The 23,169-nt window shown below is 49.8% G+C and overlaps 1 protein-coding gene across 1 annotated transcript in view; it reads left to right on the top strand.

Moving 5' to 3' along the window:
* The window catches only part of UBAC2 (UBA domain containing 2), a 173,073-nt gene that overhangs the window by 124,361 nt on the left and 25,543 nt on the right, over positions 1–23,169 (top strand). Inside the window, exon 7 of the mRNA XM_032315189.1 lies at positions 6,522–6,764. Within this exon, the coding sequence (XP_032171080.1) occupies positions 6,522–6,764 (243 nt within the window). The remainder of the gene's footprint in view (positions 1–6,521; positions 6,765–23,169) is intronic.

Below are 23,169 nucleotides of genomic sequence, written 5' to 3'. Positions count from 1 at the left end.
TCCCACTCTGAAGGCCACAGGAACCCCTCCCCTAGTGTTTCCCCCAGCCTCTTGACAGGCAAATCTGAACATATGATTTATTTTTAATGCCTGTTTTTTCACAAACTGGAGATTTCAAGAAAACGCTCATTCAGAAGTCCCAGTACATTTCTGAGATTATGAAAATTAAAGTTAAAAGTAATGTGTAAATTAAGGTAGCATAATAATAAGTAATACTTTCTCAAAACTCTTGGTGGTAATGAGGTGTATAATTCAGGGAGAATTTAATGCAGTCATTGTTATCCCCTCTTGTCATAGGATACGGTGATGATTATCAAATATTTATAGGAAACTAAACTGTCTAAGCTCTTCATATTTCAATCCATTATGAGTACCTAACATTTATGAAGAGCACTTTAATTAGTTGACAACTTGAGGTCATGCTGGTGCACTGGAGGCATACACAGATGAACTCTACCTTTGTGTCATATGGGAAAGTATAAACTTAGCACCAAAAATGTGTCTGTTGGTAACTTCCCAGTTTCCCTTGAAAGAATCTAAAATAATGTATTTTTTAGAACATTTATTGATTTTCCATTTTCGCAGGAAACACTTACTGAGCTCTGTTTACTGTGTGCCAGACGCTGTTGTAGATGCAGAAGCCAAACCAGATCAAACCAACCACAGTTCTTCCTTGTCCAAAGCACACATTCAAATAGGAGGCAAACCCCTGGGATGACATTCAAGCAGATGAGCATAAAAGCCCTATTTTACCCCTGCCAGAAATTGCAGTATTATATTTGTTTATTGCCAGAGTTATAAATTATCCTAATTGTTCACTGAATGCATGATTTTGCTGAGTGTATACATGATGGTGGGGGACAGGAGTAAACGTGGCAGGAGACCGAAAATCTTTAGCTTTCGTCAATTCTTGAAAGAACCTATGAACTCGCTAAGTAGAGGCAACAGCTATGCATTTTCATTATATTTTCCTCATTTCTTTAAAAGGCATATGATTATGTAAAACAAAAATAGCACCAAAGTGTTAGGTTTATAAGTATATAGGTATAATATATAAAGTAGCATTGGTTTGCAGTGGTGGTTAAATGGGACTGTATTCTTGCAAGTTTCCTATATTTTACTTGAAATGATTCAGTATTAACTCTAAGCATATGTGGTGAGTTAAAGATAGATATTGTAATCCCTAGAGCAAACACAAGAAAAATATTCTGTGAGGTATTGCTAAAAACAAAACAAAACCCAATAAACAAATTGAAGTACTAAAACTATTGGCTTAACGCAAAAGAAAATAGGAAAGGAGGAACAAAGAACAAAAAACCCAGATGAGACCAATAGAAACCAAAGAGCCAAATCCATCTATACCAAAGTAAGCCCATTAAGTCTGAAGAGCTAAACAAACAAAAGGTGGAGATCATCAGTCTGGAATTAAAAGCCAGAAACTGCTGTATGCAATCTATAAGACACACTTTAAACGCAGACACACAAAGTTGAAAGTCAAAAGATAAAGAAATACACCATGGAAACAGAAAGCTGAATATCAGACAAAACAGATTTCTATATGAGTAATCCTAAAACAAAGAGGGATACTTTGTTATGATAAAAGGGTCAGTTATAAGTATATGCATGCCTACTAATAGTTTTTGACCAAGTACAAGAAGTTAAAAGGGAACTAAAGGGAGAAGTGGACAAATTCACAATCATGGTTGAGGCTTTGAAATTAAAGACCAAAAATTTTAATTTTTATACTTAATTCAGATCTCGCAGTTCTGTTTTGATCAGTTGTTTTCATCAGTTGATAACATTCTGCTGTCTTAAGCAAAACCAGTACAATTTTCTGTTTTCCTTCCTACTCAGATCTTCAGAAAAGGAATTTCCAATTCCTTGCTTCCAATCTGTTATATGTTTTTGCCATAATTATTCCCTCTTTCTTTGTTTAAAGAAGATTATACACACACACGCACAAACACTCGGATATTGCTACCCCCGGCACCTCTTGTTTCCTTCATCCTGCTGTAGGGGGAAAAAAAACCTCCATGGTTCTGTACTTACTACATAAGTTTGTGCCCATAAATAGTATATACTATTATCTTGTGTTTGTTAATCTTGTAAAAAGATGGACATGGTATATGATAAATTTTAAAATACCTTAACACATGTACACTGAATTTATTTGAAATGCGGCTTAGTGTTCCCTTGGATGAATGAGCCAGCCGTCAGCCATTCCTGTCTGGGGACACTTTGTTTCCGTTTCCTAGCTGTTACAGTCAGCTCTGTGCAGTTGAAGATACCCAAAAGCGGGGCTTTAGCCCTGCACCGGCGTTGTCGGATGGTTGGATGGCTCTCCGTGGAGCTCCGACCACTTTACACTTGGACTTTTCCCTCAGGACTGGGAGGGTTCTCTGTTCTCGTCCTCACCCAAACTGGATCGCAGATTTTCCCATTTTTTTCTATTCCTATATTTAACATTGCATTTCCCTAAAAACAAATGAGAATAAAAATCTTTTCATGTGTTTGTTGGCCTTTTGAATTTCCTCTTCTGAAATGGCCTTTTCACCTGCTTTTTAGGTTGGCTTGATTGTCTCGCTCTGATAAATGTATAGTTTCCTTATGTATCTTGAACATTGCCCTTGTTGCCTGCAAGGATTCTAAGGACCTTCTCTAGGCTCTTACTTGTCCTTTGACTTCACTTAGGGTAATTTGTGGCATACTTGTAGATTTTAAATTGTAAAGTAAGTAAATGTATATTTTCTTTTATAGTTTGTACTTTCTGGTCTGGTTTAAAAATCCTGGAGCATCTGGGTGGCTCAGTGGATTAGGCCGCTGCCTTCAGCTCAGGTCATGATCTCAGGGTCCTGGGATCGAGCCCCGCATGGGGCTCTCTGTTCGGTGTGGAGCCTGCTGCCGCCTCTTTCTCTGTCTGCCTCTCTGCCTGCTTATGATCTCTCTCTCTATCAAATAAATAAAATCTTAAAAAAAAAAATCCTTCCCATCCCAGTGTCAAAAAGATGTGCCTTCTGTATTTTGTGCAGAAAGAATTAAAGTTCGGTGAGTTATTTCCTTAATCCGTTGGGAGTTTACACATGATGGGAAGGAGGGTCTGTTCTGCAGCCTTCTGTAGATTTCCCTCTGACTTACCACGTGCCCTTGTCCCCCGCAGCCTCTTTCTACACGCTTGGTCTTTAGGTCACTTCGAGTAGCTCTACATAGAAACCACACTGTTTTACTCAAACTTTATATCATATCCTGAAACCTGATAAGCCTTATTATCATTACATTGGCCATTATGGATCCTTTTTTTTTTTTTTTTTTTTTTTTAGATTTTATTCATTTGACAGACAGAGATCGCAAGTAGGCAGAGAGGCAGGGAGAGAGAGGAGGAAGCAGGCTCCCTGCTGAGCAGAGAGCCCGATGTGAGGCTCGATCCCAGGACCGTGGGATCAGGACCCGAGCTGAAGGCAGAGGCTTTAACCCACTGAGCCGCTCAGGTGCCCTCCTTTATTTTTTTTTTTAAGTCTTCTTATTGTGTATATATAACACACCCAGGTGTTTGTAAACTAGAAATGTCATGAAACCAAACACTGGAAAGTGGACACACCCATAAAACGCCACACAGGGCAGAGTGCTGCCAGCTTCGGAGCGCCCCTACCTCCCGGGTCTCGCAGGATGGACGGTCGGTCACCCTCATGCTTCGCTCCATGGTTTTCCCACTGGAGATAGATCATTCAGATCGATCCACTTATAAAAATGGAATCATATAATATATTTTCTGTCTGGTGGCTTTCTCCCAACATTATGTTTTTAAAACTTAAACTTTAAATATTCCAAATGCAGTGCATTTTAGAGTTGGCATTTAAGTTCCAACAACAAAAAGCTGTTAAGATTTTATTTTGAATTACATTGACTTTGTATCTTGATTTGGTGGAAATTTGTATATTGATAGTTTTACATCTTCCCATTCATGGATGTGATGCCTTTATTTATTACTAGGATTTTCTTTAGTGTGCCCTTTTTTTTATAGTTTCAAAACTTTCTTTTTAACAGTTTGCTATTCTGCAGATAGTTAATGCTTTTTCCTTTCTAGGCTGTCTGTTTTATCTCTGGTAACTTTTAAGGGCTTCTTTGTTTCACAACAGTGCATCTAGATATAAATTCCGTTTTGTTATCCTTCTTGGGACTCTTGCATTATTGATCTGGGATTTATATTCTTTATTAATTGTGAAGAAATCTTAACTGTTATCTCTTGAAGCACAGTCCCGCTCTGTCCGTGCTCCCTCCGCTGTCTTCTTCTGGAAGCTGTATGAGACCTCATTCTGTGAGACCTTGGTCTGGGCGGAATCTTGGGGGCAGAGCCCCAGGCCTCCCTTCGGAGCCGGCTCTGCCCACTTCAGGAACCTCGTTGGTTCATGCCCTGCAGAACTTTTACCTTCTCCCTGGAGGAGAGAGGGTGGGTATGGGCGATGCTGGGTTGGGCAGGAATTGGGGTTGCTTCCTCTGGAGACAGGCCCTCACATCGCTCTCCTTCTGCGTTTTTGGTGCCTCTAATCCCTGAGCCTGTCTAAGCTCTCAGGGACCTTGCCAGCACTTGGATTTACCTTTCTTACCCTGTGCCAAGTGGTTTCTAAATACTCAGTATTTCCCCATTTTGTTAGTGTGGTTCAGGATTACAGATGCTTTCTAGTTTCGTTGAATGTGGAATTTGTTTCTGTTTTCATTTTCTTTGTTCTTCTGTACCGGTTTTGAGAGAAGTGACATAGAAATTATTTGAAACCAAAACTCCTCTGCCTCACTCTTCCCTCTGCACTAGTCTGTGTCTCACTCCTACCACAGCACCAAAACTGTACTTATCAGGTCATCAAAGGTTCCGTTTTTCCCAGATCCGGGGGTCATTTTACTCCCTGACCTGGTTGACCATGGAGCTGTGTGGTTCATAGTGGCTGTCCCCAGTCTGAGATGTTCTCTGTGCTTGCTGACTCTAAGCCTTTTCTGCCTGTCCCCTGGTGGGCTGCCAGATGGCTCCACTGGCTTCTCCAACCCTGTCCACACACAGAAAATTGCTGGGTTGAATCCGAAGTTCTCCCTTCTGTTGTTTGTCCGCACCCTAGCTCTTACCTATTCCCATTGCTTGAACTGCTGTCAGCGCCCCAGACCCCCAGATCCTTACCTCTGCTGAGCTTTCCCCGGAGGTCCAGGTCCCCGCCCGGATCTCTCCTAGATGCTCCCGGGCCCACTGCTGCGTCGCATTTCTGTTTGCGCTGCCCGAGATGTTCTTCCCACGTCTTCAGGTCGCTGGCACCCCATTATCCTGAAGAGCTTTGCTCAGATGTCACTTCCTCCAAAGCTTCCCTGGCACTGACCTACAGACAGTCCCTGCTCCAGGCCACTTTATTTTGTTTCCTTCACAGAACTTATCTGGAATTGTTTTACATGTTTGCTGTCTCACTCTGTATTCGCCATACTGACCGCTGTTCCCCGTACAAGAACAGGGCCTTGTCGGTCTAGTCCTCCACTGTCCGCCGAGTGCCCGGAACAGTGCTCAACAAAGTCTTGCCTCCTTAATTGATTTAAATTTTATTAAAACATTAAAGTGTACTTTCCTCCTATTAGCACATTGTCAAATATGTTCTAATTTGCTATGAATAATTTATCCTAAGAATCAGATTCACAAAAGTAAAGATTTTTTTTACAAAAGAATAGCCAAACTCCCTTTAACATAGAAAACCAGTCTTTAGATGTCTCATACCATATAAATTACCTTAAAGATGAAAAAAAAAATAGGCTTGTTTGTAAATAGAATTATGAATTACTATTGGCAAGGATTTTAAAACTAGAAAAATCATTACTTGAAAAATGTATCAGAACACTATGTTGTAAACTGTCTTTATTTTCTGATAAATTTATTATTTGTCTGGATTGCATCATTGGCCATTAAAGTTTTTTTTTTTTTTTTAAGATTTTATTTATTTGTCAGCAAGAAAAAGAGAGAGCACAAGCAGGGGGATTGACAGGCAGAGGGAGAAGCAGGGAGCCCAATGTAGGACTCGATCCCAGGACCCTGGGATCATGACCTGAGCCACAGGCAGACGCTCAACCCTCTGAGCCACTCAGGCATCCCTAAAGTTGTTTTCTGCCAGTATCTCTCTGATGGCCATCTGCCAGTAAGAGTAACCACAGAGGTAGTACAGTGTGAAAGTGTTTCAGTAATCAGATCTTGTATGGCTTTTTTTGTTAAAGAAAACATTGTTTTTTAAATACTTGGCCAGTTCTTTGAGTGCGAAGTAGTTAGGATTTTGCTGTCTCTTCCAGCTTTATAAAAACAAATTTGTTTAGTGAGTAAATTAAGTTCTTGTTTACTTGTCCTGCTTACTGCTGTGCACCTGATAGGAGTGGTGTTTACCACCCAGCACTGCTAGAATGAAGGAAGCATAGCCTGGGAAGTATTTTGTGGTCTTCCTGATCTCTGTGTTAGTATGTTCTCGAACGCGGTTACGGTGAAACCATCCCATTGGACCTCCTTCTTTCAGGCATCGGGCCTCTGCTACCACAGCAAAGTATTCCGGCTCCACCAGGCGCTCTGCATTCCCATATGGATGGCAAAGTTCTTTTCTTGGACGCTGGAGCCCATCTTCTCATCTCCAGAACCCGCCACCGAAGCCCGGATTGGGATGGGGGCCACCGTCGACATCCAGAGACAGCAGAGGATGGAGCGGCTTGACCGGCAGCTGACGCTCTCTCAGTTTGCACAAGTGAGACGACAGAGACAGCAGGTAAGCAGTGACAGACAGACTGGAAAGGCCCAAGTGCTCGGCACACTTCACCTCTGCGGCTTACCGTGCGGCCGAGAGGACGCGTCACTCCTGCGCATGGCAGCCTGGAGAACTTGACGTTTCCACATAGGATGTAGGTCTCTGTTAGTGGTTTTCTTAGCACTTTGGGTTTTTTGGTTTTTTAAGTAAAAAAAAATTTGCAGCTGAAAAGACTGGTCAAACTGGGCATTCTTACTCCACTCCTATTAGATAAACATAATTTCTTAGAGAAACACCAACCTAGTTAACAAGACATGATATTTATCTGTCCTTATAATCTTGTAAAAGCCACAGTGTGTTCCTGTTAAAAATGCTGGTTATCATGTGCGCTGCAGTGAAGGGCAGATGTGAAGCTTCTCTATTTTCCTTGGTTGAAAGGGAGAGACTATGAAGATGAGAAAGTTTCAAGGGAATAACCAGTGAATCAAAGGCTGTGTTTTCTTAGCCTCGTCATCAGTATCAGGAAATACTGCACATGTATCTACAAAAACTGCTGTATGCAAACACTCTAATGGCACCCCTGTCTTTCAAGGGTTACTGACCCTCCTACTGATCTTGCTCTGGCACTTTGCCATCCAGCACACCGAGCTCTTTATCTCTGTGTCCGTCTCCTTTACCCTCTGGGGTATGAGAGAGGATACTGTTCTCTCACGCCATCTCCCTGTTTCCTTCCTGCCTTCACCGGGTGTGAGAACTAGGTCTGCAGGCCTCACGGTGGTCTGGAAAACTGAGATCAAGTGTGGCATCCCAGGTGTCCCATTGGAGATGGGTGTCCTAGAGTTTATATACCTTATTAATGGGCTGAGCCTATAGGTGAAAAAGAAAACCGAGGTTGTTCCCTACAGAGGTATTTGACCTTGAGATGACTCTGGAACATACAACAAAGACACCTATGATGTATTTAAATGTGGAGGACAGATCTCTCCCCTCAGAGCTGGAGGTGTAGATCATGGAGTTAGCTTCAGAGGGTTGACTAGGTGCTAAGTGAGTCCTTTGAGAGAATTATATCCAAGATGAACATAAGCCATGGAAGGAGCCTTGTGTGTAGCAAGAGGGGGAGCTGGATCCTACAAGGAAAGAGAAGGAAGAATGAAAAGTATGAGAACTCAGAAAGACCAGGTCCAAAAACTGAAGTCATGGTGAATATAAATATTTTCCAGGTAGAATGGGCAGAGCTGTGAGGGAGAGAAAGACAGGGTATGATTCTGAGGTTTCTGGCTTAGATAGTGGGATGGATTGATGACAGCACCATTTCTCCAATGCCAAAAGCAGATCTGGGGGAAATACATTGACTGAGGTACCTTCGGGATGCCTAGGACTCCCCATTAGATAGCTCGTGGAGCCCATGCTTGTGAGCAAACCAGAGAGGTCGTATTGCTTAGCTTGGCATCCCCAGGGACATCTTCATGCTTCAAGTTTCTTAGGGAACACTGTCGGAATCCGCATCTTTTGGGGGGAGTGGTGGTGAAGGACACGGGGAGACTGAACCAAGAATTACGAAGAGGGTCTGAGCCAGCCTCACAGAGAGCCATGGAGAGCCCTTCCAGACTGCACTGGATTTGGCCAAAGAGCTGACACTTGAAACCTCCACCAGCCAGTCACTGGGTACAAACTGCAGGTCTGGGGCTGACTGGCTGTCCTGTGTTGCATGCTGTCCGCAGGGGGTGTCCCTGGAGAGCTTTCCGCTGCCAACAGTCCCCCTCGGCAGGAAAGTGGAGCACTTCTGTCCTAGGGAGGCAGGGGATCCGGGCGGTGGGCCAAAGCACCCACCCCTTGTGCTGCTGGCATCTTCCTGGTTGACAGAAGTTCTTGGAGCAGCTCCTGCAGGACTCCAGTGATGCTCTTGCCCCTGGAGAAACCTTCAAGAGGAAGATTAGGACACACTTCATCCCCTTCTGGGGAAGTTGCTCTTCAGGCCACCCTGGCCACCCCGTCCCTCTTCTACTTTCCATTTGACCATTGGCAGGAAGACAGTCTGGTGAGGTGACACAGAACGTCATCCCTATGAGGTCTCAGTCCCGGGTCACCTTGCCTCTCTCAGGCTGCATCTGCTGCCCTTGTCCTTTTACCGTAAAAACCAGGGCATGGGCATCCCAGGAGACACCCTCATGCCACACATGTTTTTCCCTCCTACTTTTGTCCCCCTAGTTGTGCCTTTTCTGGAGGATTACAGTTACTTAATCCTGCCATGAAAATGACTTCTTTCCTGGCCTGCTGCTGTCGGCACAAGAGCCCAAAATGACTGGGCAGCAGCTGTCACTTCACATGTAATGGCCTTATCTTGTCCCCAGTGGAAGCGTTACCCTCCTGGGCGGCGAGCTCTCTGAGCCCATGGAATCTAGTTTCAGGGACAGGAAGCCCAGATTCCCAAGCAGGTCACTGGTTGAGAGGGTACTTAGGGCCAGGTCACTGGTTGAGAGGGTACTTAGGGCCAGGTCACTGGTTGAGAGGGTACTTAGGGCCACTGCCCCTCCTCCGTCTTCTTCGCAGAACCCACGTGTTCTCCCTGCTGGGCACGCAGCGCCTGGATGCTGGTTGCTGATGTAGGGTTTGTGCCGCGTGCGGAACCCCAGAGCCTTGCAGAGCTCCCTCTCCAGACTGGGGAGCCGTGTGATGGGTGAGGGGGTCCGTGCCACCTGTGCGCCCCTTGTAAGTGACCTTGCGATGTGACACGACGTTAGCTGGAAGTCTGGTGGGTGGAGTGAGCTTCTGTAACCCCCAGGTGGGGGCTCTGGCTGACAGAAGAGGCAGCGGACCTAGAGCCAGAGCGCGTGTCCGCTCCGGTGACGCCACATCGCTGCCCTTGTTAGCGTCTCTCAGGCTGCCACAGCAGAAGACCACAGCAGCAGGTCCGACCAGCAGAACATTCTTTCCTTCCTGTTGTGGGGGCCAGAAGTCCAAGATCAGCGTGCGGGCAGGGTCGGTTTTGGAGAGGACTCTCCTGGGCCTGCCGATGACCGCCTTCCCCGCTCCGGCCTCACATGGCCCCTTCCCAGAATGCGCATGTCTTGTGTCTCTTCTTGGGAGGACAGCAGTCCTCTTGGATTCAGGTCCCACCCTATGATCTCATTTAACCTTAATTACCTCCTGAAAGGCCCTGTCCCCAGCTCTGGTCACAAGGAGGGTTAGGAACTTCAACCTGGGAATTTGGGGGTGGGCAGCTTTCGGTTCATAACACTGTCCCTTCCAGAATGAAAAGGGCCCAGCATAGCCTGTCTTGCACTGGCTGCTGCTTCTCCTTGAGCAGGGGTGGTATGCGAGGGCTCAGCACTGGTCTCTGTTGCTGTTGCTAGCCAGTCCAGCCCGAGAGTGGGGCCATCCCTGCCGTCCTGTCCACTCCTCCTGTGCCAGCACGGGGCGGCTGGTGACAGGGGCTGAGTCATTCTGTCTCTTCGGCAGGAGATGTTTCTGGTAGATAAGCATGCTGGTATCATGCTCAAGCGTTGTCTCAGTGTGTGCCTTCACAGATCGTTCGCCTTGTGCTGGCGTAGTTCATCTCTCCACCTGGCGGTTGCTCCGTGCCCTCCATCACCCACCTGTGCCCCTCACTGGGCTCCGGGGTCACGGTCGGTCGGTCATTACTTCGACTCTCTGAGCAAGGCTGGTGGGTACTCCGTGGGCAGGAGAGAAGTGCAAAACATGTCGTTTCCCCAGCGACTCTGTGATCAAGCTCAGGGAGCCTCGGCAGATATACTTGAATTAGAGAACATCCGGGAACAAGGAATCATTGGCCTGAGCACCCAGAGCGTAAGGTAGCCGAGAAGAGCGCCGTCCCTGCTGCCCGCTGCCATGTGGTTTCAGTGGGAGGACAGACAGGATTGGGTGGGCTGAGATGAGGCAGCTGATACTAAGCCAAGGACCAGCAGGAGCGGGGCAGGCATGGAGGTGATTAGAGGTCCTGGAAAGGAGGACCCAAAGGAGGCCCCCCGGCCGAAGCAGGGCCAGGTACAAGTGAGAGACCAGAAATCATTGTGCACCTGTAATAGAGGGTGCTTTAACCTGACGACAGATTTGGGTTTCGACACAGGAGGCTATGAAATGTGGTTTAGCTGGTAGTAAAGGCAAGACAGTGTTCTAGAAAAATCTGTCTTATTGCAGTGTGTGCTGTGGACGGGAGAAAGAGAGCAAGGAGGAGGAGACAGAAGACGATCTTTAAATCCAGCTGTGTGAGTGCCGTGGCCAAAATCAGGGCATTCTCCTCATGGAGCACCTCTCGGCTCGCTCCCTGTCGTTTCTCAAGGCTCTGTCATCCCAGCAGGTGACCCCCAGTCCCTCCCGTTCCCCCGCTGTCAGCTCCAGCAACCAGATCTGGGTTACGGACCGGACTCCCTCTCTCCTGGGCTCCAGCCCCAAACATCCCCCGCCCACTGGACATCTCCACCCTCGCACTCCATGGGCACGTGAAGTCTTCCATTTCTTGGCTAAAATGGCTTCTCCTCACTCCCTCCCCGAATGAAAACCACCATCACCTGCGCGGAGACCCAAGCCAGAAGGTCCTGGTTTCGCCTGCGGTAGAAAGCTTTCATCACCACCCACCCCCCGTCTCCCGTCTCCCTCCCACTGCCGTAGCTCGTCAGCACTTAGCTTGCCTCTGAGTCTGGCCAGAGCTCCCTCTCCTGTCTCGGCCCCACGAGTCATCCCCTAGGGTGATCTCTGACGCACAAATCTGACTGTTCCACTCCACCAAACTCCTTCAGAAGCCCTTCGTGGCTTTCAAGGTAGTTAACACTCATTACCCAGAGCCCTTCCTGCGTTTTAGCCACGGGTGCTCGCCCGGCCCCCCCGCGCAGCCTTCGGCTAACCCCGCTCAGCTCAGGGGTGGGTCAGAGCCCTGGTGTCTCTCGCCACGTGCCCTTGCTTCTGCCCTGTGCTCTGCCTGAGACAATCTACTCCCCCCTCGCCCAGCACATGCACAGGGTCTGCTTGCCCAACTCCTGCTCATTCAGGGCTCCATTCAAACATCACCTCCTCTGGGAAGCCTGCTGCAGCCTCCCGGTCGGCTCTGATCCTCTCTCTAGCCCACCAGCCCCTGGGGTCTCGTTCATGGCCCTCCCCATGATCAGGCGCCTTACTCTGACTGACTTCCCTCTATCTGCCCGTAGTGTGTCTTGCGGTGCGTGGAGACTTTTTCCTCCGGAACGCCAGTGTGTGATGATGCTCGGCACATGCCAGAAACTCATGTGTTGGGGAAATTCATGACAAATACGTGTGCAATATTTACAGAACGACTCAGTGGATAGAGGCCAGCTGAGTCCAGGGGAATAGTGGGGCCTGGGAAGTGTCCAGATACCCTCTGTGAGAGGACACGTGGGAACAGACCATTAAAGACCCCCTGGAGCCCACGTTTCCAGAGCCCAGAGGAGGAAGGAGGCGGTGCCAGGGAGGGAAGCAGAAACCCGCGCAGCTCCACAGCCGGCGAGAACAGAATGTTTGAGGGGGAGTAGGAGGGTGCGTGTTCGGACTCCGGTGCCGGCGCCCCCAAGTGAGAGTGAAGCGGAGATGGTAGGGAGGAGAAGATTGCTGCGCTCAGCAAGAACCGGTTCGCGTTGGGGGAGTGCCGCTCGGAGAGGCCGCCCGCGGACTGGAAGCTTAGGGACGTTCGTCGCTTCCAGTGAGGCCATTGGGCCTCATTCCGGGGCCACCTGTGGTCTTTCAAGTTAGTTGTGATGTTGTACGACCGCAGACGTTCTTAGAACGCTCCCCGGTGTGTACACCTTCCACGGCTTAAAGGATGGGGAGCGCCGGGATGACTCTGTCCCCATGCTTCCCCTAGAGCTTGAGGCCAGAGCACCAGTAGGGTCGGAGTGTAGTGTCCTTAATTAAGTTCATGAGGCCCAGTGATGTGATCTTTCTGGACCTGCTCGTGGTACGTACTGCCGACAGGCCCCTGAACAGTTGTCTCGAGGACTCGTAGTGATGGTCACTGCGTAGGGCCACGGGTAGGGCCCCAGTCCTTCCTTCTGGTTCTCCTCGCCATCCACACCCGAGGTCCTCCCACTCCTCTGTGCATCCTGGGGCAGAGTGTCGGGCCGTGGCTGCTGTCCTCTCCCTGGCAGCCGCTGGCTGCGCGGCTGGGCCCGGCTCGGAGTCACTGTGGTACTTGGCAGCTGCGGGTCATTTTTCCACTTTGGCTGTTACGTAACCTCTCACAGGTCTGTGCTGCTCTTCGAGGGGCAGGTGAGCTCTTGCAAGCCAGGAGCTATGCATTTTGCTTGTTTTTGTCTCTCTTGGTCCTGCTGGAGTGTGTAGCGCTGGGCGCATGAAGGACACTGCTCGGGCCCTCGAGAGATCAGCACCTGCTCGAGGAGGATACACGGGCAGGGCAGGCGCCGGGCCCGGCTGGAGCTTATGTGCAGCAGAACCAGAGTCCCGGTCCCCCTCCGGGCCTAAGAGCAACCTTGGATACGCCAGCATTCAGGTAGGTGTTTCAGGCCCAGGGAACCCAGGGAGAAGAAGCAGAGGGCCTCGACACAGCTGTGGGAGTGACCAGTAACTGCCTTCGCCGGGGTGCAGGTTTCCCGAAGGAAGAGGCCGGGGAGAGCGCAGAGGCCCAGACAGAGCAGCTCTTAGGCTGCAGGAAGAGTTGTTTTTCCTTTTGTTCTGCAAGAAGTCATGAGTCACTGAGGTCTTACGAGGAGGGGAGCAGGTTAGGTTTGTTTTTCAGAAGGATTATTTTAGCCATCACTGAGTGATGAGTGGAAAAGGTGACCCGGGGTAAGAAGGCCAGTGGGGAGGTGACGAGGGCTGCGTGTTCTCAGGGTGTGTGGCGAGGCGGGGCATCTGACGGAGTGAGAGCTAAGGGCCACAGTCAGGCCTCGCAGGGCGTCTGCGTGGTCGCACACCCGGGGCAGCCCTGAAACCCCCACAGGCGTGAGCATTTGAACGTTGACTTGCTGCACGTCTCCACGGCTTCTCGGCTCGTGGGGCCCTCTCTGCCGGTCGTGAGGGAAGACCTTGCCCCGGCGCTTCACTGTAGAAAAGCAGCAGAATGGAAGTGAAGGAGCAAGGAATTTGCAGTGAAGGGATCAACCCTGTCTTGACCGTGAGATCGGTACACAGTCTACCTAAGCATTGTCATGAGGATAAAAGAATTTACATGTAATTACTTTATATTCCAGAAAGATCTATAAATATTGTTATAATCTCACTGGATGTCTGTTTCTGGCCCTCAGGGTGTTTGAGAAGAGTTCTGATTTAGGAGCTAACCTGATAGTCACTCCTCTTAAAAACTTGTAACCCCTAGAACAAGGGTCAGTAGGCTGTGGCCGCAAAGCTAAGACTGGGTTGTGCGTTGTCCGTGGTTCTCTGAGTACCTGCAGAGGATCTTCAGTTTTGCCTCTTGGTCTCCAAAGCCTAAAACACTCACTACCTGATCTTTGGTAAAAAAGAACTTTGCCGGCCTGTTGCTCTAGAAGATTCTGTAGCCAGCAACTTTCAAAGCGAAGTTTTACCAAGAAGTCTTAATTCTCTCTGGGTTCTGATCATCTGTTAGTTGTGTGCCCACCATTTTCTCTGTTGTTTCATCTTCAACACCACAATGAAAACTTGGTGTTTGAACTTTCTAGAAGGTGCTTCTCCATTTCCCTTGGAAGCAGAGGTCCGGTGAAGCCCTCTGTGGGTGCACCATGCGTGGTGTGAGCCAAGTGGGGGTTTTGTCTCGAAAGCGATGGAGTCTGTTGGTGCTGATTTCTTCATTGCCTCTTCACTTCTTTGGGCTTCCCAGTGTTTCCTAGATGACAGTCAGCTCTGTGTTCAGTAGTAAGCGGTCTGTTCGACCCACAAGGAAAGAAGATGTTGCTGCCTACGTCCGCTCACTGTTACTTACAGATGCAGTTCAGTTATTTTTGCAGTGTTCAGTTGAACCGAGCTGGGCTGGATCCTCTCACGCTCTCTTAGTTACATTTTGTGGCTGTGAAAATTGTTTCTCTTATCCACCCCGGCGACCGTTGTTAGGTAACACCTAACATATACATTATTATGAGTCATATCTGCCCTGCAAATCATGAGTGTTCTATCATTAATCAAGTATTCTAAAAATTCAATAAAATACTTTTCGTGTATTAAAAATGCTCACAGGGGGGCGCCTGGGTGGCTCAGTCGGTTAAGCCTCTGCCTTCGGCTCAGGTCATGATCTCAGGATCCTCGGATCAAGTCCCACACCGGGCTTTCTGCTCAGCAGGGAGCCTGCTTCCTCTTCTCTCTCTCTGCCTGCCTCTCTGCCTACTTGTGATCTCTGTCAAATAAATAGATAAAATCTTTAAAAAAGAAAAAATGCTCACAGGTTTCAATGTGTGTGGTAAGTGTACAACTCAGTGATTTTTTTAATATATGGACAGAGTTGTGTAACCATCAGCACGCTCAATTTATTACCCCAAAAAGAAACCGTGCCCAGTGGCACTCACTGCTCAGTCTCCCCAGACCTCTAGCCCTAGGCAGTCACTAATGTGTTCTTTCTCGATTTGCTTGCTCTGCCTGCTCGGTGCTGTCCCACCGAGTGACTTTCTGGCATTGCCCCTTCCCCTGGCTAGGCCTCTGATGGGCTTCTTAGTCACCTCTTGGCCTCACCAGCACTACAACTTCCACTAACAGTTACTTCCCACAAGGTGGATTTCGGGTCCCGCCAGGCTCTGGGGAGCAGCACAGTGAACAAGACAGCACAGCAGGAGCCGTGCTCTCCCCGAGCTGAGAGGAGAACAGGACAATTAGAGCAGAACGTCAGGCGCGCTCTTCCAGGAGAGGCGCCCGGCCTGTCCACTGGGGGCTAAGGAGTACTTCGTGCAGGAAGTGCATTCCGAGGGGGGCCCTGCAAGCGGTGTCCCTGTACCTTCACGTTGTGTGCACGTGCGTGTGTGTAGCAAAGTGGTCCACCTTGAATGCAGAGGGGCAGGTGCTCAGCCTGGACGAGCCCGGGCAGCCTTGGTGGCACGTGGCACGTGGCACGCGTCTCAGCACTTTTCCTTTTTAGTTTTGCTCTTTCACTTTTTGGCGCAATTTGATTTAAAAATCATTCTCGCCAAGTTGCTGTGCTGCCTTGTCAACAAAGCAATCTCTAACCAGTTAGCGCTGGTTCTTTTATGACTTTTTTCTTTTATGAGTGTGAAGAGTATAGTCTCAGGTACGGAATAAGTTACTAGTGCTTAGTTGATAAAAATCTGCAAATTAAATGAAAATTAGGTGCAAGAGCTCTATTTTCAAGTGAAATTAAAGCCAAGCTGTTTATCTCGATCTGTACCTCCTTGCAGAAGCTCTTACGGTTTTGGTGCTTTGCTAGTTGATCATACTGACCTTTTTGACAAAAATTCAGAAGAGAAAGATAGGATCAATCTAAATTCTAATCCATCTCCAAGACTGACTCATTAAGTGACCTCGAGAAAATCATTTCTGTTTTCCATTCTGCTTCGGTGCCTTCTGAGAAAGAAGAGTGTGGGACAGTCTCATGAGGGCACAGTCAGCATTTTGGAGAGATAGAAGTTATAAGCAGTCTTAGTCCTTTTCATAACTTATCACTTACTAATCACTTTTTTTTTAAAAAGATTTTATTTATTTATTTGACAGACAGAGATCACAAGTAAGAGAGAGGCAGACAGAGAGAGGAGGAACCAGGCTCCACGCCGAGCAGAGAGCCCTATGTGGGGCTCGATCCCAGGATCCTGGGACCATGACCTGAGCCGAAGGCAAAGGCTTAACCCACTGAGCCACCCAGGCGCCACTACTAATCACTTTTTAAAACCACAAGTGAATTTAGAGATGTGCCCCCAAAATAGACGTAATGCTAAACAGGGGTATTTTAGAAAAATCATCCTGATAATCATTTTACAAATTTTTCCTGCCCCCCTAAAAAGCCATTCCTGTGGGTTTTCAAAACCAGAAAATGATTCTAGCTCAGGAAGGATCATTGGAGTACTCAGGAGTTTCTCAGGAAAAATCCTTCTGATCATCTTGTGAAGGCTTGAATTTCATGGAACCCACTCCGGGCTCAGACCCTGCAGCCTGGTGCTGTGGTTGACAGATGTGGTTTTGTGAATAACGCAGAGGGAGCCCTGGAATTTCCAGAGCGGTGAGTAATGACTCTTGTCCGAGATGATAATACAGATTAGTGATACTGTGATTTTTTAAAAGACCGTACTTTTTAAAGTGATAGAGACCGATGCATGCAGCTGAGCCTGGATTCCAGGGTGGGGGTTGGGGAGGCAGTGCGAGAGGCAGGCACAGTTCGTGGCTCTGAGCTTGGGCTTGGGGCTGAGAGTGGCCACTGCACGGCCCTTCCCTTGTCTGCATCTGCCTTCCCCACTGGGAGACCATCCACTCTGCAGTTCCAGGAGGCCTGCTTGCCCGAGACGCTCACAGAGCTCCCTGCCCAGTGCAGCGGCGCCGAGGAGCAGTCAGGACAGGATGAAGTGGAGATCCCCTAGCGTGCCTCCCGCGGCGACTCTGGCAGGTGGCTGCTGGGCTCATTTTGAGAGAGAACTGCTTGGGTCAAGATACTCTTCAGTGTATCAACTAGGACGAGGCAGCTGACAGCCGGTGTTTCGGGGTCATCTAGCCCAGCTTCGCGCTGACACCTGGGAAGCCTGGGCTCGCGGTCCATGTGCTCTGATGTCAGCAGCTTGACCGGGTCTCCAGAAGTTCAGCAGAGAGAGAGAGAGCACAGTAAGGATGGATTGTCAAAAGGAAACCAATTACAGGTCCAAAACAAGAGCTGGGTCCCGTGCAGACAGTGAGGACAGTCGGAGGGAACAGGGGAAGGCATTTTAGGGACAGGCACACTTCGGGCGGACACAGTGAGTGGATGGAACATGCACGGGAGAGGAAGAAATAACAGAATGGGTCTGGTAACGGGACAATAAATTCTCCGTGGGGGCAGGGGCGTCGTGAAAGGACTTATGAGGAAGTTTCACCTGATATATGGATCGGAGAGGGGCAGTGTTGGTGGCAGTGATGTCACTCGCCCACAGGGCTGCACATATTGGACAGGGACGGCGTTGGTGGCACCGATGTCACTTACCCACAAGGCTCCGCATACTGGACAGGGACGGCATTGGTGGCACTGATGTCACTCACCTGCAGGGCTGTGCGTATTGAATGGGGATGGTGTTGGTGGCAGCAATGTCACTTGCCTGCTGGGCTGTGCATATTGGACAGGGACAATATTGGTGGCACTGATGTCCCTCGCTTGCATAGGTGTGCATATTGAACAGGGATGATGTTGGTGGCACCAAAGTCACTCGCAGGGCTTCACGTATTGGACAGGGACGGCATCGGTGGCAGTGATGTCACACCCACAGGGCTGCGCATATTGGACAGGGGCGGCATTGGTGGCACCAATCCTCAGTTGCCCGCAGGGCTTCGCCTTTTGGACAGGGACGGCATTGGTGGCAGTGATGTCACTCACCTGCAAGGCTGCACGTATTGGATAGGGATGGTGTTGGTGGCACTGATGTCATCCAAGAGGCTGTTGGCTTAATCTCAGAGTAGAACAACAAGGATTTAGAAAGTGGCACACCCCCTTTGGAGGGAAGCTCAGTGTACTTGAGACTTGGCTGGGTTTGACGTACAAAGGAGAGACTGAGTCCGGGAGTCACCAGGCTCTCTGGATGCCAACCAGACATCCGAAGGGAAGGGCGCGCCCACCCAAGCACACTCAGCTGCTTGAAGGACAGTAAGGGAGCGAGATGTGATCACTGAAGACCTGAAAATGTTGGCCTCCCTGTGGGGGGAGAGGGGAAATCTTGAGTAATACCCAATCTCATTTTTTATTTTTATGTTTAGAGAGGGAGGAGGGAGAGGGAGACAGAATCCTAAGCAGGCTCCACACCCACCACGAACCCTGACGCGGAGCTCGATCTTACAACCCCAAGATCATGACCTGAGCCCAAATCAAGGGTCCGATGCTAAACTAAGCCAGCAGGCCCCCCCAATCTCATTTTTAATGATGAGTTTCTCTTCTTCTATCAAAATGCTTATGGTAACAAGCACCAGAACTAATTTTAATGTTGGCTTTTAATAATTTTTGTGGAGAGCTCAAGTTAAGGAGGCAAAAAATGGCCAGAACTTCAGCAGGCCAAGAAGGGGGAAAACGAAAGCTGGGATGCAGAAGTCAGTCATTTCCATACCGAAAGTGCTTTTATTCCTGTTTTCAAGGAAGGTGCGCTGAGGTCCTTAGCCTGTGCCGTCCCTACCATAACTTGGATACGTGGTCACGAGTAAATAAAACTAAGGAAGAAAGCTTTCCAACAAGAGATAGGTGTCCTCTTCCTCCACCAAATGTCCCCAGCCCGAGGCTGGGTCTGGGGACACGTGTTGTCTCCCTCACACCACCCCTCACCACCAGCTCCTCCTCACAGAAGAGACGGAGGGTTCCCCTGCTCTACCAGAAGCCAAACCACCCCACCCCAGAAAGCTGAGGACATCTTTGATGCTGACTTCCCCATTCAGAGAGAGGGGTCGGTCAGCCGGCCTTTGCAAAACAGTGACAGACACAAATGCTCTGTGTGGCTCAGCACGCACTCCCAGTACCACACTTCGTCCTCGTGCCCCGAAGGGCAGGCAGCAGAGCCTGTCACCAGGGCAAACGGCGAAGCTGAGGCTGAGCCCTGCTGCTCCTCCAGAGTTTCCCCTGCCGCGCTGTGGCTCCCCAGCCAGAATTTACCAGGGACCGTGCTTTGTTGCCTCAAAAGAAGAATCCATCTCTTACATTTGCAGCTAAAGCAGAAACTAACTTGTTAGAATTGTACCCATGTCTCAGGAGAAGTAAGAGAGGTATGGTAGGAGCCTGGGGCCTCCTGAGAGAAATGTCATCACATGGAACACATGAGACTCAGGGAGCATGCCCGTTGGCTCGCACCCCAGTCACGGTGCTCCTTGCCACAGTAGCCCAGCCGCTGGGCTGTGTCCTAGGCTGTCACAAAGCCTCCTGACGGTAGCCTCTTCGGGTCCCTCTGTGCCCCTCCCCTCACTGACACCCCAGCTCAGTCCGTAGGCAGCACCCCTGGACCTGGCCCTGCCAGCCCGAGACTGGAATGGAGTGAGGCTGTGGCCTCCGGAGCTCTGCTCGCCAGAGCAACAAGGGAAGAAGAGACATGGCCGAGAGCTGCGGGACTGGCGGGAACTCCGGCCTTCCAAGCCAGAGACTCTCCAAACTGAGCAAAACCATGTGTTTTGTTCCTGATCTTACTGCTGTGGAAAGTGTTCTCAGTTTTGCCGAGAAGAAGGGTATGAAATGAAGTGTCTGAGTCCCTAAAACTGGCCAGTAGCGTAAACCACAAAGAAAAAGTGAAACCGAGAGCTGCGAAAGTAGCCTGGGAGTTTGTTCAAGGGCTCACCGAGTCTCCCTCTAACTGATGATTTTCTCCCAACACCTGCTAAGGCGCTTGCTGCCTGGGGCCCAGAAGGACATGGTAGCAGGCGACGGGTGCAGGGGTGTAGCACCTGTGGGCTCCGGCCGCTTCCCTGCTCCTTGACTCTCGCTGTTGACCCGCCCCTCTTTCCTCCAGGGGATGAGTGGACTGCTAGTTTGCCTGCGTTGGGGGGTGGGAGGTGGTTTTTCTTCTTTCCGAGTTTTGCCAGGAAGCTTTCCCCGACGGCTGTGGCCTGTGGTCCACCTCCTTCTGCACGAGTAGCGCGTGGCACCAGCTGTGAGTCTGCCAAGGTGGCCTCCCTGAGCCGAAGTCACAGACTTTGTCTTCACGGCCTCTCGCTTGGTTTCACATGATGCTTTGGCTTGTCATCCCCGCCAAGCCCTTTCGGGGGTATGGGAAGGAGTCGCTCCCGTGTGTGTCGCGGCCCCCCTTGCCTGGCCCCGTGTCGTGTGTGGCCCACAGAAGATAGACGAAGGAACAAAGCTCGTTCCTACTTACACCGCGAGCTGCAGCTTCCACACTTGGAAGCCATGTGGGGAATTGCAGGTACCTGCTGACGTGTGGCTTCCCCGGCACGCCCCAGTCTCCCAGAAGTGGTTCTCTGTACCTCCTGGCCCCTGTGTCCGGGCGAGAGCGTGCCTCTTGTCCTTTAAGAGTGGATCCGTGCGAGCTGTGCTCTCTGAGGTGCCTTGCTTTAGCCCCTCCCATCCCTTCCATCCAAACCTCCCTTACTAGCCTGCTGGGCTCCCCTGTCAAAGCTAACCATAAGGCCTTTGCTCATGAAAATCCTGTAGAACTGAACTCCGCAACATGCTCCGTTCGTTGATTCATTCCGCCAGTATTCGTTAAGTGCGCAGATGTGAGACCGATGCACAAACACAGATGAGGCTGGTCTCAGCCCTCGTGGGGCTTGCGGCCACCGTGGGAGTCCCGCCAGTCAGCACAGACCCGCAGTGCAATGCCGTCCTCGGAGAGGACGTGAGAGCGAGTGTAGGAGAGGAGCGTTTGGGGGATTAGGGCAGGCTCCTGGGCAAGACTCTAGAATGTGAAGGTGAAGAAAGACCATTGGACTGGTGAACAGACGCTGGCCAACCATGGCAAGAAATGCCAACCTTGCCCCAAGAGCTGTGGGGACTTGCTGAGTGGTATCAGAGAAGTGTGTCTACAGTTATTTGAGAAGACTCTTCATGTACTCGCCTTTTTTCTTCCTAACTGTATTCTATTTGAGGCCAGATTTTTTTTTTAATATACTTTAGAGGCCAAAGTAACATACAACAGAATTGAATACAAAAGCCAATACGAGAATCCAGCCGTCTTCTGTTAAGTCAGACTGTTAACAGATTTGCAGCAGATCTTCACCTGAACGGATTCTTCTCATGAACAGATTCTTTTCGTGTCCTTACGGAATGTATCAGCCCTCACAGAAAATATATTTTGAAAGCATTGTTATTTTCTTGTAAAAATATATTATCTTAGCAAGTGATGAGTTTGTGATTATTATTAATGAATAAATCTTTTAAGATTAATAGGAAGACAGTGGGGAGGCACTGAAGGGTGGGAAGTAGAAGAGCGACCTGGTGAGATTTGTATCTTGGGAAACTCACTGTGGAGCCCGCACACTCTGACGCAGGCCTGAAACAGCGCAGTGAGAGTGCGGTGGAGAGAGGTGGGTAGCGATTCCCAGACATGGAGGAGTTACTGTCGGCAGAGCCTAGTGGTCTGGCTTATGTGAGTGGGTGGGTATTGACATCAGTCCCCAGGATTGGGGACACAGAGACATGGGACTGAAGATGAACGTTGTTTGAGACGTGTTCCATCTTAGATGTCTCTGGAACATCCAAGTGGGAGTGTCCAGGAGGCAGGTGTGTAGCTCTGGGGTGCAGCCCTGGGAGGTAGGGGTTTCGGAGTTTCCATCACATGCATGGTGACTAAAGCCCTAGGAAAGCCGGAGCACCTGGGGACGGGACATGGAAAAGTAGAGGAATAACCCCACACAGAACCTAAGGGGCCCTGGCATTTCAAGGATAGGAGTAGGAGAAGACAGCTGCGGGGGCCCTGAGAGCAGAGCCGGGAGGGTTCGTAGGCCCAGAGCCCCCGGGGTTCCGAGCAGAGAGCTGAGGTCGTTCCTCTGGATCAAGTAAAGGGTATTATTGGTACCCTAGAAGCAAAAGGGAAAAACGAATGGTTCGAAGACCAAATTGAGCTTCTAGAAGGCAGGCCGCCACCTAACTTCTCTTTCTAGCTTCACTGCCTGAGGTCCTAACAGCTACATTAGTAGACACCAGATAATTATGCTGCTTTAACCTTAACTAGTGCTACCAAAACAGGGCGGTCTTTTCTGTGGTAGAACATCCCAGCCACCGTGTCATGGTCACAGATGGGCTGCGATACGGGTCCCCTCAGCCCACGGGGCCGCCGGCTGCAGGCAGCTTTGGTGGTCTGTTCCGAGAGTGCCATGCAGATACGTCTTCTCCTGTATGTGCCGTGACGTGGAGAATACTGGAAAGTCCTGGTCTGTGGAGGGTTAGTAATTCCTAGCATGGGTGCCGCCTCATTTCCTCTGCTCCTCAGGCAGACATCATGCGGTCTTACCATCTCCCTACTGAACCCACAGCCTCCCTTGGACTCTCCCGGCCGGGGTCCCCGGGCAGGGGCAGCCACAGACCGCGGAGAGCGGAGGACCCAGCTGCCTGCGTGACGCTCCGGCCTCGCGCATGGATGAGGCCTTGCAGCCGCCGCAGCTGGGGATCCAGCGTGCCTCACCTCCAGCGACCGGCCCTTCTCAGATGAGGGCAGTGCTTCCAGAGACTTCTACGTGTTCTCAACCATCACCTTCACCGTGTGCACTCCGTAATTGTCCTGCATCTCGCTCTGTGACTGGGGAACGAGTGCGGGCTGCCCTGAGCCTCGAGCCTTGCTGGCCTCCCTGGGAGGCTGCGGAGAGCGCCGTTCTCGCCCCGTCACAGCCCTACGGGCCCCACAGTTGAGTTCGCAAGACAAGAAATAAC

The sequence above is a fragment of the Mustela erminea genome, chromosome 15, assembly GCF_009829155.1.
Source record: "Mustela erminea isolate mMusErm1 chromosome 15, mMusErm1.Pri, whole genome shotgun sequence".
Classification (NCBI taxonomy): Eukaryota; Metazoa; Chordata; class Mammalia; order Carnivora; family Mustelidae; genus Mustela; species Mustela erminea.
The sequence above is the reverse complement of the archived record's forward strand: the minus strand, read 5'-3'. Positions and strand labels throughout refer to the sequence as shown.